At 36.5% G+C, this 16,626-nt stretch overlaps 1 protein-coding gene across 4 annotated transcripts in view; it reads right to left on the reverse strand.

Moving 5' to 3' along the window:
- The window catches only part of sorl1 (sortilin-related receptor, L(DLR class) A repeats containing), a 129,152-nt gene that overhangs the window by 40,171 nt on the left and 72,355 nt on the right, over positions 1 to 16,626 (reverse strand). For all 4 annotated transcript variants that reach the window (XR_015509351.1, XM_087284023.1, XM_087284024.1 and 1 more), the window contains exons 9-15: positions 12,867 to 13,059; positions 8,708 to 8,825; positions 6,000 to 6,073; positions 3,972 to 4,060; positions 3,698 to 3,876; positions 2,117 to 2,303; positions 1,895 to 2,023 (exon numbers count right to left, since the gene is read on the reverse strand). Coding sequence is in view for 3 of the 4 variants with exons in the window: in XM_087284023.1 (XP_087140149.1) it covers positions 1,895 to 2,023; positions 2,117 to 2,303; positions 3,698 to 3,876; positions 3,972 to 4,060; positions 6,000 to 6,073; positions 8,708 to 8,825; positions 12,867 to 13,059 (969 nt within the window). In the remaining variant the exon portion in view is untranslated. The remainder of the gene's footprint in view (positions 1 to 1,894; positions 2,024 to 2,116; positions 2,304 to 3,697; positions 3,877 to 3,971; positions 4,061 to 5,999; positions 6,074 to 8,707; positions 8,826 to 12,866; positions 13,060 to 16,626) is intronic.

Here is a 16,626-nt window from a genome sequence, read left to right on the forward strand (position 1 = left end):
TCATTTCCTTCAGCTCAACTGACTGAGCAAGAGATCCTTCCAGATAAATTCGGTTCAAGTCCATGTTCTAAATAAATCTCCTGTCGACAGCAGATAATGAGAGGAGAGATGCATGGTGACACAGCAGTAGCAGATCTAATAATGCTCCTGGGCGGATGCTCACGGTGAAGGATAATAATCTGGATCCTGGAGAACAATGAGTCGATACAATTCACCCTCTTGGTATTTTTTGGTTGATTTCAGCATTAAATGGCAACCAATTTGATTTGGATTCACAAACAGAAGACAACTCTTTAAAGTGACCTCTACAGTATACAATAATACTATTTGGAGTTCAAATGAAATTAACGAATTCTTGATAATTTTTTTTTTTCCCACTGAAGCTAAGCAGGGTTGTCCTCTGTCTGTACCTAGATGGGAGACCACATGGGAAAGCTAGGGTGCTGCTGGAAGGGCTGTTAGTGGGACCATCAAGGAGCACTCAACCTGTGGTCTGTGTGGGTCCTAATGCCCCAGTATAGTGAAGGGGACTTTATACTGCTCAGTGAGCACCGTCTTTCAGATTAGACATTAAACCGAGGTCCTGACTCTCTGTGGCCATTAAAAAACTTAGGATGCACACTGGTGGTGGATGTGGAGATCTATATCAACGCTATATAAATAAATCACTATATAAATGAATCGCTATATAAATGAAGCGCTATATAAATGTAAGGAATTATTATTATACATTTTTTTAAAGCTTCAGTCTGTAATGCTGAGTTTACATTCAGATATAATCTGAAAAACTAAGAAACATTTCTGTCGCTTTTCGATCGTTAATCATTTAAAAATGTTTTAAAATTATACAAGTTATTGTATATAAAACTGTAAAATAAACTTATAACATGTTTAATTTAGAAGACAAACTATTTTTCACAAATAAATAAACATTTAATACAAATATATAAGGAAGTAGACACACACTAAAAGAGCACTCAGTATTCTGGGAAGTTTGTTTGCATAAGCAAACATCTTGTTCAAATAAAGTACATATAATACTCATTTTACATACAGCACACAGATAAAATATATGAATATGCATATGAAATTTCATAAAAAGCAGAATTATTTAAAAATTCAAAGGTTTATGAATTACACATCTTTAGTGAACCTAAACTGAATTCCTTTCAACATCATGTGATCATACAGGATACAAAAACATGCTTTTTAAGATCTCATGACTGGATCTGACTAAGTCTGCAAGGTTTGTGAAATTAAATGTTTATTGTTAAACTGTTAAAGTCCATCAAAAATTTGTTTAAATGATGTGTGTACTTATTAATTGCCGACAGTATTATTTGTAAGTATTATTTGCCAATATTATTCAACAATGCAATCGTAGTAATAATTTTTGTATACATATTAATTACTCTGTTAAATAGTTCTATCTGACCACACTGTCAAAATAAAAGTCCTTTAACTATAAACTAGTGCTACGGTGGCATAACTTTGTTTATTTACAGCAGTTTTGTTCTATGCAACAGAAACGTGGCATAAAGAAGCTTTTACAATTACATATCCAAATGTTTTCTATTAACACGTCATAACAGTCTTGTGAAAAGGGTCCAAAAAAATTGCTAAGTTTAATCATTTGTCTACATGTATATGAGACAAAGATGCAAAAAAAGAACAGCAGCACAATTTCTTTTTTTGTGAAAACTCACCAGTACCACACAAATTAGAAAACATAATTATAAGCTTACTAATGTGAATCATGCTGAGGTAAGTAGATGTTTTGAAAACAGCTTGTTTATGTAGTTGCTCAAAATGATTCTGGATCATGTTTAAGAGCAAAAACGAATCAAAAAAATTCTAGAAAACAAAATCAAGTAAATTTAAGCAGCATTCTCACCCTTTGCTGCGGTGATAAGTGGTGCCCACCGGACATGGCACTGGCGGGGCGTAGAGGTTTCCAGAAAACTCAGGATCAGGCACACACACCTCGAGAGACAGATCCTCGCTCAGCTTAAACCCATAGTCACTGGAGTCAGACAGAGATGACATAACAAAACAGTGAATATTGATTGTGCATTCAGATGAAACATGAGAAGACAGAACTCATTTCAGCTCATACCATTCATAATCCTGACGTGTGCAGGAGCAGTTGGACAGAGAGATGGGCCTGTCAAAGTCCTCGCCATTAAAGCAGGTGGCGTGAGGAGAGCGGCGCTTGTACACCATTTCCCTGCCGAGCAGACAGCCATTGCCCCTCTCGTCCGAGGGAGACCACAGTTTATAGTCGCCCTCTGAGCACGGCACGCCTAAACATACAAAAAAGCAGATGTATATTTTAAAGGGGACCTGCTATGCAAAATCACTTTTATAAGGTGTCTTAACACAGTTGTGTGGTAAGAGTGAGTGAAAATACCCAGCTAGGGCTGGGCGATATTGCAAGAAAAATTATAAAAATGATCACGATTCATATCATTCGGTACCGATAATTATCTATTATATGTATTTTACAATACATTTAGGAATATTAGGATGACTGAGGTGCACAAGAAACCAAAAAGCCACTCTGGCGACATCCTTACATCCTTTTTATTTACAATGTCCTCACTGCTGCTATACGGCACTCATTTTCGTAAGTGTTGTTGTTTTGACCAGAAGTGACAAGTGATGAGCTTTGCACTCGCGCTTCCCTGGCATCTCTCGTAACTAAGCGATCATTACGCGTTTTCTCAGAGGAAGACAAATGGACAAATCATTGCTGCAGCTCTGATGCACGTTTATGGAGAAAAGTAAAAAGCACTGCAGTGTTTAGATGCTCTGTGTTTGTCTGAGGAATATTGTCTATCATTATTACTGAAATATGTATATTCCATCCAATGTGTGAAACGGACTGGTTAGTTATACTTAAAGAAATCATGTGGCACAAACCTCATTCGGAAAAGTTCAGATGTTTTTCAACTAGGTGTACCTGGAAAATGTGCGCGTTGTGCACATCAAGTGCCTCCATTGGAAATGACAAACACACCCTAAGCTTATTGGCATTCCTTTCAAGGTGTGCACTCAGCAGCCACATTTTAATAAAACTATATAGCCGTCATATCGAATATAGTATATGTAGTATATAGCCGTCATTGTTATATCGTTATTGACAATGGTGTTCGGTTAATAAATACTGATACCAATTTTATCGCCCAGCTCTATAGTCTGTCTTTATTTTTTATAATTACACAAAAACAGTCTGCAGAAACCCTTTGATTGACATTCTCCCTTTGTACATGTCATCAGAGGGGGAAAGCCCCGCCCATTAATGACAAATCCCTCATTAGCATAAACAGCCCTGTGTGAGAAGCAAATGTTGATGTTCTCAAATCTAGTCAATAATGCACTTTCATGCTACCAGACTTGAAGGAAAGGAAATAAACAATATATTATTACTTACATAATCTATATTTTGAAAGCATAATAAATGAAAAGGTACACATAGAATATTCCATAAAAATTCTGAAAAAGTCAAAACATTCACATGGACGTAGACCCTTCCTCATCATAGAGTGAAAAAGAGATGGGTTTTAAACACCAGATGTAAATTCAAATGCGTCTTTTGTCTATCTTCGTCAACCAATCACCATTGCTAAGGTGTTTGCAGTGTGGTTGTTCAGAGTGTTTTGGTTTGTGCACCAATTAGAATGATCAGTTCTCTTACCGAGCACATCACTAGCATTGACCTGGACGATGAGCCAGCTGTGCTTCTGGTCAGCATACGAGCCAAAGATGGTGAAGATGGTGCTCTTCTCACCCGGTTCAGTCAGCAGTTGGTAAACATACACCTCCTGTTTAGAGAACTGGAACTCCTTCCAGGTCTCGCCCTCATTAGTACTGTACCTGAGCCGCCAAAATACAAGACACATATCTCAGTAACATCAGACAACATGTCTACTAAAAGCAAAGCGACATTAGATCCTTGAACGGTTACTGACTTGAGTGTTTTGCTGGACCCGCCCTGTGCGATAGCCATCAGGATCCCTCCATGATCTCCCCAGGTGTAGAAATGAGGACCAGCCAGAGCCTGAACAACACACATATCCATTACATGGATTCACAAAGGCTGCTTTGCCTTTTGTAGCATGCAGTAGTGTTGTATACCACTTTAATAACAAAGAGGAACAAATGGAATAAGCAACTAGTGTCCAATGTACAATAATTCATGACTAAAAAAGATGTTTATATAAGAGGGATGTCGACACTAAGCCAGATACATTTGAAAAAGCATCTTTTTTTTCTCTTTGTTTTGACCTCCCACCCACACAGAAGCAGCGCTTTTTGTCCTGCGCATACTGAGCTTTTTAAAGAAACTATTTCCCAACTGGATTAGTCTGAAACTGGACTGTGAAACTGAAAATCTTTGAAAATTATGATTCATGTTCACCTATGTTTCGTTTTAATGCAATTATTATTGAGTATTGTTAACGATAGTTACTTTGTACATTCTTCACACGCATTACACAGTGGCAAAGATAACATTTTAACTAGCAATTGCTGTATTTGTGGCAAAATGTGATGGCAAATATGAAATGGTGGCAAGGAATAGTATGGTAAAGTCTAGATCGGACACTTTGCTGGCTGGAAGTGCGATATGCGCATTAATATAGCAGCATTTTTTATGACACTGTATAACAATAATTCATATTTTACAGTACAGTGACGGTTGGGTTTAGAGTTGGGTTAGACTATGGAGTCAATCTAGGGCCATATATACTTGCAAAATTAAACAAAGTTTTGCAAACAAAAAATAAACTATTGAGCAAAAAAAAAAATTAAACAATGCAAATCACAAAATTAAATCACAAAGGGAAAATTGAGTTGAGAAATAAAAATTTTACAAACAAAACTAAAAAACGGCAAATAAAAATCAAGTAGTGCAAATAAAAAAAATATATGCAGTTTTTAAAAAAAGTATATGTATATTTCAAGTCAATCGCAAAGCTCATTTTGATTTGCTTTTTAGTCAACCATGAGTTTGCGATGCTGGTTTTTTGCACTTCATATTTGACAAAGGCAGAGTCACGAAAACTGGGGCGGGTAGGGCATGCCCGGACCTGCCTCCTATGAAGCGATATCATTATTTGGAGACATCGTGACACAAAGGAAATCAGCCATGAATCGCTGTAAAAAATCTAATTGAGATTAAGTAAAATACCAGAATCCTTTTTTTCTGGTTGTTTAAATTATCAAGTAGTAAAATAAGCAAATTAAACCTTTCATTAAAATGAGGATTGCAATTGACTTGAGATGTTTTGTAAAGGCAATACTGAAAAAAATTAAGCAAATATATATATATATATATATATATATATATATATATATATATATATATATATATATATATATATATATTGTAAAAATTGCAAATATTAAATTATTTTTTGCACTACTTTTTTTATTTGCAGTCCTTTATTTTTGTTTGCAAAATTACTATCTATTTTTCAAAACTCAATTTTCCCTCTGCGTTTTTTTGAGATTTGCATTATTTTTCACAATTTTTTGCTCAGTATTTAATTTTTTTTGCAAAATATTTTTTTATGTTGCACGTATACAGTATATTGCCCTCGATTGACTCCATAGTATATGTAAAAAAAAATACTATTTATTGGGAAATTTAATAGATGGCATAATAACATGATGGCTGGGTTTAGGGTTGGGGTAGGGGTAGACGTTAATAAAATACAGTAAATGGGAAATTTAATAAATAATATAAATAATTTTTGTTAACTTTCAACCGCAATCATATCTGATCTAGCAACAACCGAATAACTTGGACAAACAGTAAAAGCTGAAATATATTTATATTTTCCCTAGGAGTCAAGTCCAGAAAAATTTAAAAACATGCTAAAAAGTATTTGTAAACAAAAAAAAAAAAAAGAAAAAGAAAAAAACTAAATATTATTGTAAAAAAATTTCAAAAATTTAATATGAAAATGTTAAAAAAAAAAAAAACAATTTCTCACCTCTCTCCATCGGACCCCTGCACTACTGGACACATACACATTAGGTTTATTGGCCATATTCTTTCCCACAGATCCTGTGCAGAAGAAACAGAAAGAGAAAAAGATGATACAGTAATCAATATATACACTGCATCTGGTGTCACGTCTCATGAGCCTCAATTATGACTGATATCTGGCATTCAATTCAAAAGTAAATGGCGTATTTATGTTCAGTAATGTAGGGTCGTGTGTCAGTATATATGGAAGGTTTATCAATGTTTGTTATAATCAACTTCCCACAAGGTTTGTTCTGATGTCATCTATACTTCATGTGCACTTTTCTTATTCTTTGGGTGACTATTTATGCAGACATCACAGTTAGGAGAGCTTGTTTCACCAGGGACTCCTCTAATGAAAGAAACGAGATTCCAAAGTTTGCTGCTGACCTTCGCTGGTTGGATTTATATTTGTGGCAAAGTTGTTTTGTTTGCGGTCAGAGATGTTCACATCTGTTTTATTTGGAGAGACTATCTGATCTGTATGAACAAAGACTCGATTTAATAAGTCCTCTTTTTTATGTTTTATATATATGAAAAAGTTGTAGAATATACAATTTTACACGAGTTACAAAGTGCATCAGACAACACAATACTAGTAGTGCAAGTACAAAAGGATTATTTTTTTATTTTATTTTTTTCCTTAATTCCTTCAATAGCTCCTCACTCTCATGTCATTTTAATCCCTGGGACCTTTATTCATATTTAAAACATTAAATAGATAAATAAATTAATACATTTTGGAACATTGGAAATGAAGATACTTTAGCTGAAATCCGAGAGCTCTCTCATCCTCCAACTCAGTCAAAAAATTATATAAGATTCGGTACTCCACCAAAGGTTGCAGTCAAAATTTCATTTTATTTGGCAGCCAGTGTTGACGTATATAAAACAAATGGATCCAAATTTAATATTTTCAGTTTGACCATTGTTTATTTGTTTCTCACATTTTTTCCCCTCCCTTCATTTTATTTGACTACATTTTAATTTCTATCTAAATTATTTTATTTCTTTATTTTACATTTGCTAAGCTTATTGTGACTCTTGTGAATGTTGTGTGCGTATATATGTACAATAGATGAGTGAACATATAATGGAACTTTTATCTATTTGTATTGTATGTATGTATATATTATGACACAATGTAAAACAGATTAAAAATAGGCACAACATATTGTTTAGAAATGTTGCTGTGGGGTGGGGGGCTCTTTTGGAGCAAAGATAATTTGTCTCTGTTTTTCAAATACTTTTGAAATTGATGCTTTATTGCCCAAACTGTTAATCAAAAGATTTGAACAAAAAAAAATTATATGTGTGGTTCAACTGTTATTACTCGAAGCTCCGAAAACACTTTTGTGCACAAAAAAATAAAACTAAAGTAAATACAACCTTTTTTGCCTATATATTCTCTCCTCTGTCAGCTCGTCAGAATGCGCATTTACAACATGTGGTATACTGTCTTAAGAGTCTGCAGTGCAACACACAAACATTATATTTCCCATTGTAAACACACATTCTAATCTGATATGAGAGACATTTGCAAAACAAAGTTGGTTTTACACAAACATGTTCTTGGAGTTTCATAGGATTACAGTTGAACCATGTCACATGGACTGCTTTGAAAACGTTTTTGCTTTCTTTTCTGGATTTTGAACACCTCTGGACCATTGCGTTGGAGGATGAGGAAACTCTCGAATTTCATCTTAAACATCTTAATATTAGTGAATGAATAATTTCTGGAACGAAACCAGAAAATAAAAAAGAACATGATGTTACAAAGCGATTATAGCGATAAAAATATATATAAAATTTCTTAAGGGTATTTAATTATTTGTGCAATATAATGTTATGGGTCAACCATGGATAAAAAAAACAAACAAACATGCAGCTACGAACGAAAATAGTATGAAACATCACTATTTAGTTTACTAACACCACAGAAATTCAGTTCACTCTGTCCAGTTTTCATCTACATAATAATATCATTTATTTTTGTGCACTGCTTACATCAGAACTATTGTTGTCCTTTCCTCTCCCACATGTGTTTTTCTGCTGCGTCACTGCAGGTGGGTTAGTCATTAATTAATGCGAGCGGTAATGAACTTCGTTTACATTCATCTCCCTAAAAGAGATATGCAGCATTTAACACGTTTTATGCAATGAGAACAATGTTGAGGTGGCGTGACCGCTCTCGGCTGGCTAAGTCAATGAGTGCGAGGGTGTGTTTGTATGTGATAATTAGCCAGTGGGTGAAGTGCAAATAATTAGCACATCTGCGCTGGAGCGATAGCAGGCGAAGCGGCCAGACATTTTCACAAGACTCCTGCGCCTCTCGTCTTCATGCATGCACATTATCTGATAATCATTTAATTAAAGGTCTGGCTGCGGTTGGCAGAGGAAGAGAGAGCTGTACGAGAGGGAGCAAGTGCTTTCCTATGAGAGCAAAATCGATGTTTTCCAGCAGGCATGAACTCAAGAAGTCAGCCTCGTGCACTTGAGCTCCCACTGTTTACCATGTTCTCTGAAGGGACCCGGGTTAATAAGAGCGAAGCAGCACAAACAGGAAAGCGCAGAACTTGCAGCTAATTTGCTCGTATTTCCTCTCTCTCATGCATATAGTGTAGGTGAGAGAGGTGTTTAACCGCAGAGCAGAGAGGCGGTCTCGTGGCCCACCTGTCGCCATGATGAGACCAGGTGCAGACTCTTTGGACAGAATAGGGATCCTGCGCAGCTGAATATTCAACAGCTGACTCCATCGCTGAGCCAAGTGAAGGGAACAGCCACTGTTCAGCTGATAGACAGAGAGAAAGAGAGTATACATGAAGATAAGAAGAGCACAACAGGAAAAAAGACTTCTTACTATATTTGCAAACTTCACCAACTTCATCTCCGGCTTACATTTTACAAACAAAAAACCACAGCTTCATAACCACATGAAAAAATAGAGCACAGAGTGAACAGTCTACACACACAATAGAGACGAGCACACTAATTGTTTAGTGATTTTTTTTTATTCTTTAAAAATATTTAAAAATATTAATTAATTTACTATAGTGTTATATGAAAGTCACATCATATAAAAGTCATTAAACATTTTTTGAAAACGCTGTTTATCTGTTAAGTTAAATCTTTAGAAAATGTAAAAATATATGTACAGTTAAAAACAATGATTTGCCCTCTTGTCATATTTTATTCTTTTACAAAAGTTATCCATGGGATATTTAAAATAGAAAGGATTTTTTCACAGCAATTTCTATATTTTATTCTATTCAACTTTTACAATATTTTGGAGAAAGTCTTATTTCTTTTAGCTTCATTGGAATTAAATCAGTTAAATAAACTCAATGTCAATACTATTAGCTCCTTTAAATTGATAATTCACACAAAACTGAAAATTCTGTCATCATTTACTTTCCCCTCACCTGTTCCAAACATGTTTGACTTTCTTTCTTCTGTTAAACACAAAATAAAGATATTGTAAAGAAACCTAAAGCCTGTAACCATGGACTTCTATAGTATTTGTTTTTTCCTACTAAGGAAAAAGTTAACTACTTAAACTATCCCTTTAAGAAATACATAATTTTCTTTGGGCTACAGAACAAAGCACTCTATATATATATATATATATATATATATATATATATATATATTAAGGGTGGAGCCGAACCCGAATACGGTATTCGGAAAGGCACGAATAGCGTGTTTTTACGAATACTTGATTCGAACAAATACTTGAAAAATTATTTGTATTCGGGAGCAAGAAAAACACTATATCAAAAAGCAGCGTTTCCTCATAGCGTTTCCTCATGAGACCACCGTGCATGCCCGCGTGAGTGTGAGAGAGAGAGAGAGAGAGAGAGAGAGAGAGAGAGAGAGAGAGAGAGAGAGAGAGAGAGAGAGAGAGAGAGAGAGAGAGAGAGACACACACACACACACACACACACACACACACACACGCTCAGTGCAAAACGCACCAAAGCCCGAAACTGAAAGCGAGACGTGACTTTTAAGGGGTTGTTTCATATGGATTTATTAATCATTCTTGCTGTTCAGTGATCGCAAACTGCCGTCGTTTATTAAAGACGCAGACCCCTCACTGCACGTCAGCTGCGCGCCTTCAGCAGACCTCCTCATTCCTGCAGCACGAGAGCTTTATGATCGTTTATGCGCGCCAAAAGTGGCGGATCTGTCCGGTAAAATATCTGACTGCGTGTCACCGCATCCCTAAGGACTGTTTGGCGAAATATTTGACTGCATGTCACTGCATAACAAACGACTGAAAGGATATAACTAGAGAACTCTCCACTGTTCTACTGGGTGATAGCGTATGGCAAGCTGTTTTAGCATTTAAACCTTGTTCAGACTATCCATAAATATATTTAGAGATATCTCTAATTATATTTTGACTTGTCATAATTATAATTCGACTAGTCAGATTGGAAATATCTGCAAATATATTATGACTGACTAGTCATATTCCTCCATTGACTTCCATTGAAAAATATTTGCAGATATCTAAATAAACAAACAAACAAACTTTGTGTCTGTTTTGTGGCTGGCAGATGACAATAGCAGGGCTGTATCTTTTAGTATTATATAGAATACTTTTGTTCTGCCAGATCTCCCAGGCAGGGTTTTATTTAGATTTATTTAGTTAATATTAGTTTTTGGAATTATGTCTATTGGAAAGAAGTTCTTTCAGAAGAAGAACAGTTTTTTGAAGTATTATTTGTTTTTAATCTGTCTATTCAGTGTCCTTCAACAAGAACGGTGGTGGTGGGGTTCATAATATTCACAATGGTATTTTATTAGTTGTTGGTTTAACCATGGATGAGATAATGGCTTCTATGTTATTTTCTTTTCAATGACATTTCTTATCACATGTTCAAAAACAACAGCCAATATTGCATATCTATAATTTATATAATGGGTATAATTAAACAATACTTTCACTATAACGTAAATTAGAAGTGCAATAGAAAAAATATATATTTTTGCGCCATTTTGAATTTTACTCAAATACAAATACAAATACTTTTCCCCCCTCAACAAATACAAATACAAATACAAATACCGGCTGCTCCGCACATCCCTAATATATATATATATATATATATATATATATATATATATATATATATATATATATATATATATATATATATATATATATATATATATATATATATGATGTACTATTATCATGTCAAATACAAAAAAAATAGCAGCTTTTCAAACAATTGTGTTTTAAACGTGTTGAAAAAGAAGACATTAAACAGCACTTGAGAAAAAAAAATGTTTCAAATAATTTTACCAGAGGTGATTCATTAAATAAATTTTGACTTCAACTATATGTATGTACAGTGGGGGAAATAACTACTGAACACATCATGTTTTTCCTGGCAGTAATATTTCTAAAGTCTAAAGGCATTTTTGGTGATGGCAGCTTAAAGAATACTCCCAGTGTGTGTTTTTTCAAAGACTTCAACAGAGTGTAAAAATCTTGATGGTTCTGTGGGTCTCTTCTATCAAATCTGATCTTTATTTTGTATTTTCTATAGGATTCAAATCAGGTGATTGGCTGGGCCATTCTACAGCTTGATTTTCTTTCTCTGAAACAATTTGAAAGTTTACCTGGCTGTGTTTTGGATCATTGTCTTGCTGAAATGTCCACCCTGGTTTCATTCGATGTCTGGGCTTTCACTGCCTTTCTACAGCTCCCTTTCTTCATGTGTTCGATTTTTTTTTCTTTTGTCATTTCATTACGCACAACTGAAAGGTGCAGTAGGCGCACGCGATAAAAAACATGCTGAATCTAAACTTTTTAAAAACCTGAATCAATATTGGAGTTACCTTTGCATGCTGGAGAAAGGATTATACCATGTCTAAAGTATTTCTCTTAGACAGGTAATGTTCTGTTTTAAAACTGTTTTAGCCTCACACAAAGCTGATGTAACGTTAGATGTTGTTGTTACAAATGGGTTATATCTACTAAAATCTTTCAAAGAAAGACTGATAAGACTATTTTCAGTTTCATAAGGGACCTTTTACAGCATCGATAATGTAGATTTTAATTAGTTTAACAACAAAACACAAGTAAATAGCACTATTCCACCTAGTCTCTACCTATATTGTTATATTGTTGCATGCTGCCAGACAAGGACTAGTTGCTTTTAACACATGAGAGAGGGTTCTTTTGCGGTGCTCCTGTTTCAGGAGGCGTGGCTCTAGAAGGCAGGAGAGGGACTGTGAGTCAGAGATTTATGCTAAGTTGTTAGCATTGTGGAAGATCACCTACTGCACCTTTAATTTGTAAACTAATTAGATTTGTTTTCTTTACATATATGGATTTATTCAGTTATTATAAACATCTAGTGGAAATTTCAAGTCAACAGCACATTTAGAAATATGTTTTCTAAGAAAAACGATGACATGTTGAATTATTTCCCATAATGTAACTATGCATCAAGAAAATTTAAATTCAATTTGAAAAGGCAAATCTCTGCATACCTACTTATCAGAAGTGCTGTAATGATCACTCATGTACAGTGTAATCTGTTACAGTGGCATTTTGCTTACTACTGTAGCTTGTGATCCGAATGGCTAAAAGAGCACAGAGCATCTTACGCCTATAGTTGCAGTGCCAGAAATTTTAAACCCTTTAAAGTACAGACTCTCCATAAAGACTGCCTATGCACTACAACAGCTCAGTGGGACAAAAAAAAAAACTTTTATAAAACTATAATAAAATAAATAAAATTATAACAAAGCCCCCCAGATCAATTGGCTAATTTCTCCAATTCACACAAGGTGACCGATGATCCTAATATACCTGGCAGTCTATAGTTCCTCCGAGACTGTCAGCCGCTGGAGGTTGAAGAAGCTCCCAGGTTCCTCCTTTATCAAATGTGATGACGGACCTCATGTTGTCTTCACTGACGGATCCATTGATCAAAGTGGCCACAAACACACCTCTGAGCCCCTCGACCCGATGCAAGTCTGCGAATGGCTCATTGGCGAAGTACCTTTCAAACACAAAAGCACACAAAATCAGCTTTCACATGCCATTTACAATAGCCAAGAGAGGTGCTGTATGAAAATGCCAATGTTCGCGAGCCAAGCGCATCTCATCTGCATTGCGCACTGCAGTAATTGCGTCTGTGCTCTCAGGCGGCCGTGCTGAGCTCAGTGGTTTGGCTGTGGGTGAAATCCCGCTCTGCCGCAGAGTAAAACAATAGTATGTCCTTGGAAAAGCGTGGAGGAATGATGGATTGCTTTTGTACTGACAGTGTGAGCGGAGGGAGCGGTGGGCGAAGACATAGTTCCTGCATTATAGAGACGAGACCTCGCTAACCTGCTTAAGGGTTGAAGCTTGCAGAGCCAAATATGGATTTAAAGCACTGACGGGGGGCTGTCGCGAAACTGAGATGGGTTCAAGCAAAGGTGACGAGGCCAAACTCGGTGTAAGACGGAGGTGTAATGTGAATTATTGAAGTGAGACGCATTTCAGGCTCAAGTCTGGTTGTTGGTTGTTAATATTTATTTAAGATTTAAAAACCCTTTCCTCACTTAGATTAGGCTACGTTGTTTTTGTGGAGGAACATTATTGAATCCACTGGCTTTAGCGGATTCCTGCGCTCAGGATGATGCGTCCAGCAGTACCGAAGACCCTTTCACTGACTGCTGCGGCTACAGGCCGAGATGCAGAGTTCTGATCTGGCTAATTTTTCAAGTTTTGGGATTGTTTGTTCATCTTCTACCAGCCAAGAACATCCATTTAATTTTCCATGACAGCAGTTTCAATGCAGTGAGTGACCTCATCTTTTTACCTGTCAGATTGCTGTTTAGTGCTCTATCGTAATGTACAGTGTATGAGCGACCACCGAAGTACCTTGGCGGCTAGAATGACCGTTCCTTCTAACCTGGTGACTGGCTTGACCGCAGTCAAAATTAGTTCTTTTTGATTACTCCGTCATCATTTGTTTCACCTTTGCAGGGATGGATTTTAATGTTGTAACAAACAGTTTGATTACTTTCTCGCACTAATCGAAATGCATCACATGACTGTTCATTTACCTAATGCGCAAGCCAAGCCCGGCCAGACCCGACCCTGTCTAAAATTATAGGAATTAAACCCGAACCCACCCGAACCCGTCAGGTCCAGCCGGGTCCCAACCGAAATCGAAACCAGCTAGACTAGGACCCTGAGAATGACACAGCATGCTGCAAACACAAACACCAGGACGAGAGTGCACATCACAAGGATGCTTGGACCCCGCGCGCCCGTGTCAAGTGGGAGTGTGCTTGGCCCGAGTGCGGCCGAGACAGCGCTCGTACAAAGACGAACACAATGACAAAAAAATGAGTGCTCAACCCGAGAATACTCGAACCAAGCACAACATACTAGACAAGACAGAACTAGTGTCTGGACTCTGCCACCCAAACAAGAACTAACAAGACCGAAGTGACAGATTCCTGACATTGATTCACATACCCAGTAAAAGGGTATGACAGACAAAGGAGAGTCCCTCCAGGGGCATGGTTGAGAACCATAAACTAGTGTATAATTAACATGTAATGTATTTTTACATATTTAATAACTTTGGATAACGTTACCCTTTGTGTATTACTCCGCCCAAATACAGCCAGCAACAAGCAGACACTACAGTTTGACAAATAATACTTAATAATTAATAATAATAAAATATACTTTTGAGGCTTTTTTAGTTGAGAATGTAGTTGTTTAGATTGCAACTATGCAGTTTATTTGCAAGAATAGTGCCTATTTAAAATATTCACAGTTTCTGAGAGACAGCTCGTCGACGACAGTTGATGTTTTCTATCCACAAGATGGTGACAGAACAGTATAACAAGCCCTTATGCTTAGAAGATATAACAGATTTCTAACTACAGCAGATCAAATCAATATTAAACTGGTAAGCACACCTGCCAACATTTCCGTTTTTCATGGGAGTATCCTGTTTTTCAGACCAGTCTCCCACAAACATCCTGTCTTTATTTCCTTCTAAAAAAAACTCCCGTAATTTCACCCACCCCCGACTTTGGTACATTCTGTAAACACCCCTGGGTTGCCAACTTTGGTACAATACCCGATCGAAGCGGCCGCCCAAAACCCTCTGCATCCTGTTCTCAACCTCACCCCTGAACACCCCCTCCCCCCAGTCTCCCGGGTTTTCAGAGACATGTTGAGAGGTTAGATGATCTCTCTTTGTGTATGTTGTAGGGCTGCATTTATACCTATTTGCTCGCATATCAGAATTGTGTGTTGTGTTGGCAGATTGAAATAAGCACAGTCTGCACTTGTTTAGCGTTTTTCCTCATCACAAACCCAACAGCAGTCTGGTAACGTTAGTGGATTCGTTGTTATTTTTGCGGTTAATTATTGTGAAATCCCGACTGCAACAGAGAAATACTGTAGACTGTAACACCGTAAGAAGATATCTCTGTAGATGGATGGCATTTCATGCCACATTCAGCCTTATAATCTTAAAGTGTAAGCAAAATCAGCAGTTTTGTCATCACTTTGGACAGAGTCATTCAAACATTAGCTCTAAAGGGATGTTGGGGAATTAGTAATGGCTTCTGCTGTTTTGAAGTCAGCTGCAGATTTGAATGAATGTGGGAAGAAAGTAGTTCCTAATAAAAAGGGGATTTTTAGACTCTTTGTGTTTGATTTTCTTATTTATACAGAGGATTGTGATGTTGAACTGTTGTATTGCTCATATATATATATATATATATATATATATATATTTATACAACAGTTCTGTCTGGTTCTCAAGTCTGATTGGCTGATAGCCGTGCGATATTCTGCAATATCAGAACTCCTACAGCCTCTTTACCCTTTGTGTATCCGCTTGTTAAGTGTGACGTCACGCGAAGCCGCTTCCGGGTCCAAACGCTCTATTCAACTGAATGGGGAGACTTATGAAATGGTAATAATAAACGTTTACAAAGCGATTTAAGGCTTTCGAAAATCACAATCGCAGTATATATGTCCATGCCTAATATCCAATGGCCAGAAAGTGATTATTTTTTTATAAATTGTTAAATTTTTGGTATTTGTTATGCAGCAAGCCCAGAGATTGTTGTGTACACTATGATTCTATATAAAATTAACTTTAATGTTTGATAGGAATAAAACGTGATCATAAACAAATGAATTCTCCACTCAAATGAGTGGCGGCTTAGACCCGGAAACAGTATTACATACGTCACAAACACGTCACCACTTAACAAGCGGATTAGTCTGCCCACAAACAGCCATCAAAAAGCAGACACTACAGATCTAAAGTTAAAAAGATGCACGTTCAACTGTTTAACTGTCAGCTTATGATTTGAATCTGGAATAAAGTAGTTCCTCATACAAAAGGGTTTTTGAGACTCTCCATGTTTGATTTTGTTTTTATATACACAATTATGCCGTCAAACTGTTGTATAAATGCAATATCACACTCGTAGCAGTGCAATATGGCTGTATATCGGCACTGGTGGGGGCACAACCAAGCGGCAACCTCCCACTCTCCCTCATGAAGCCAATACGGAAGTAACTAAAACTGCAATTCATCCGA

This window comes from Danio rerio, chromosome 15 (genome assembly GCF_052040795.2).
Source record: "Danio rerio strain M-AB ecotype USA chromosome 15, GRCz13ab, whole genome shotgun sequence".
NCBI lineage: Eukaryota > Metazoa > Chordata > Actinopteri > Cypriniformes > Danionidae > Danio > Danio rerio.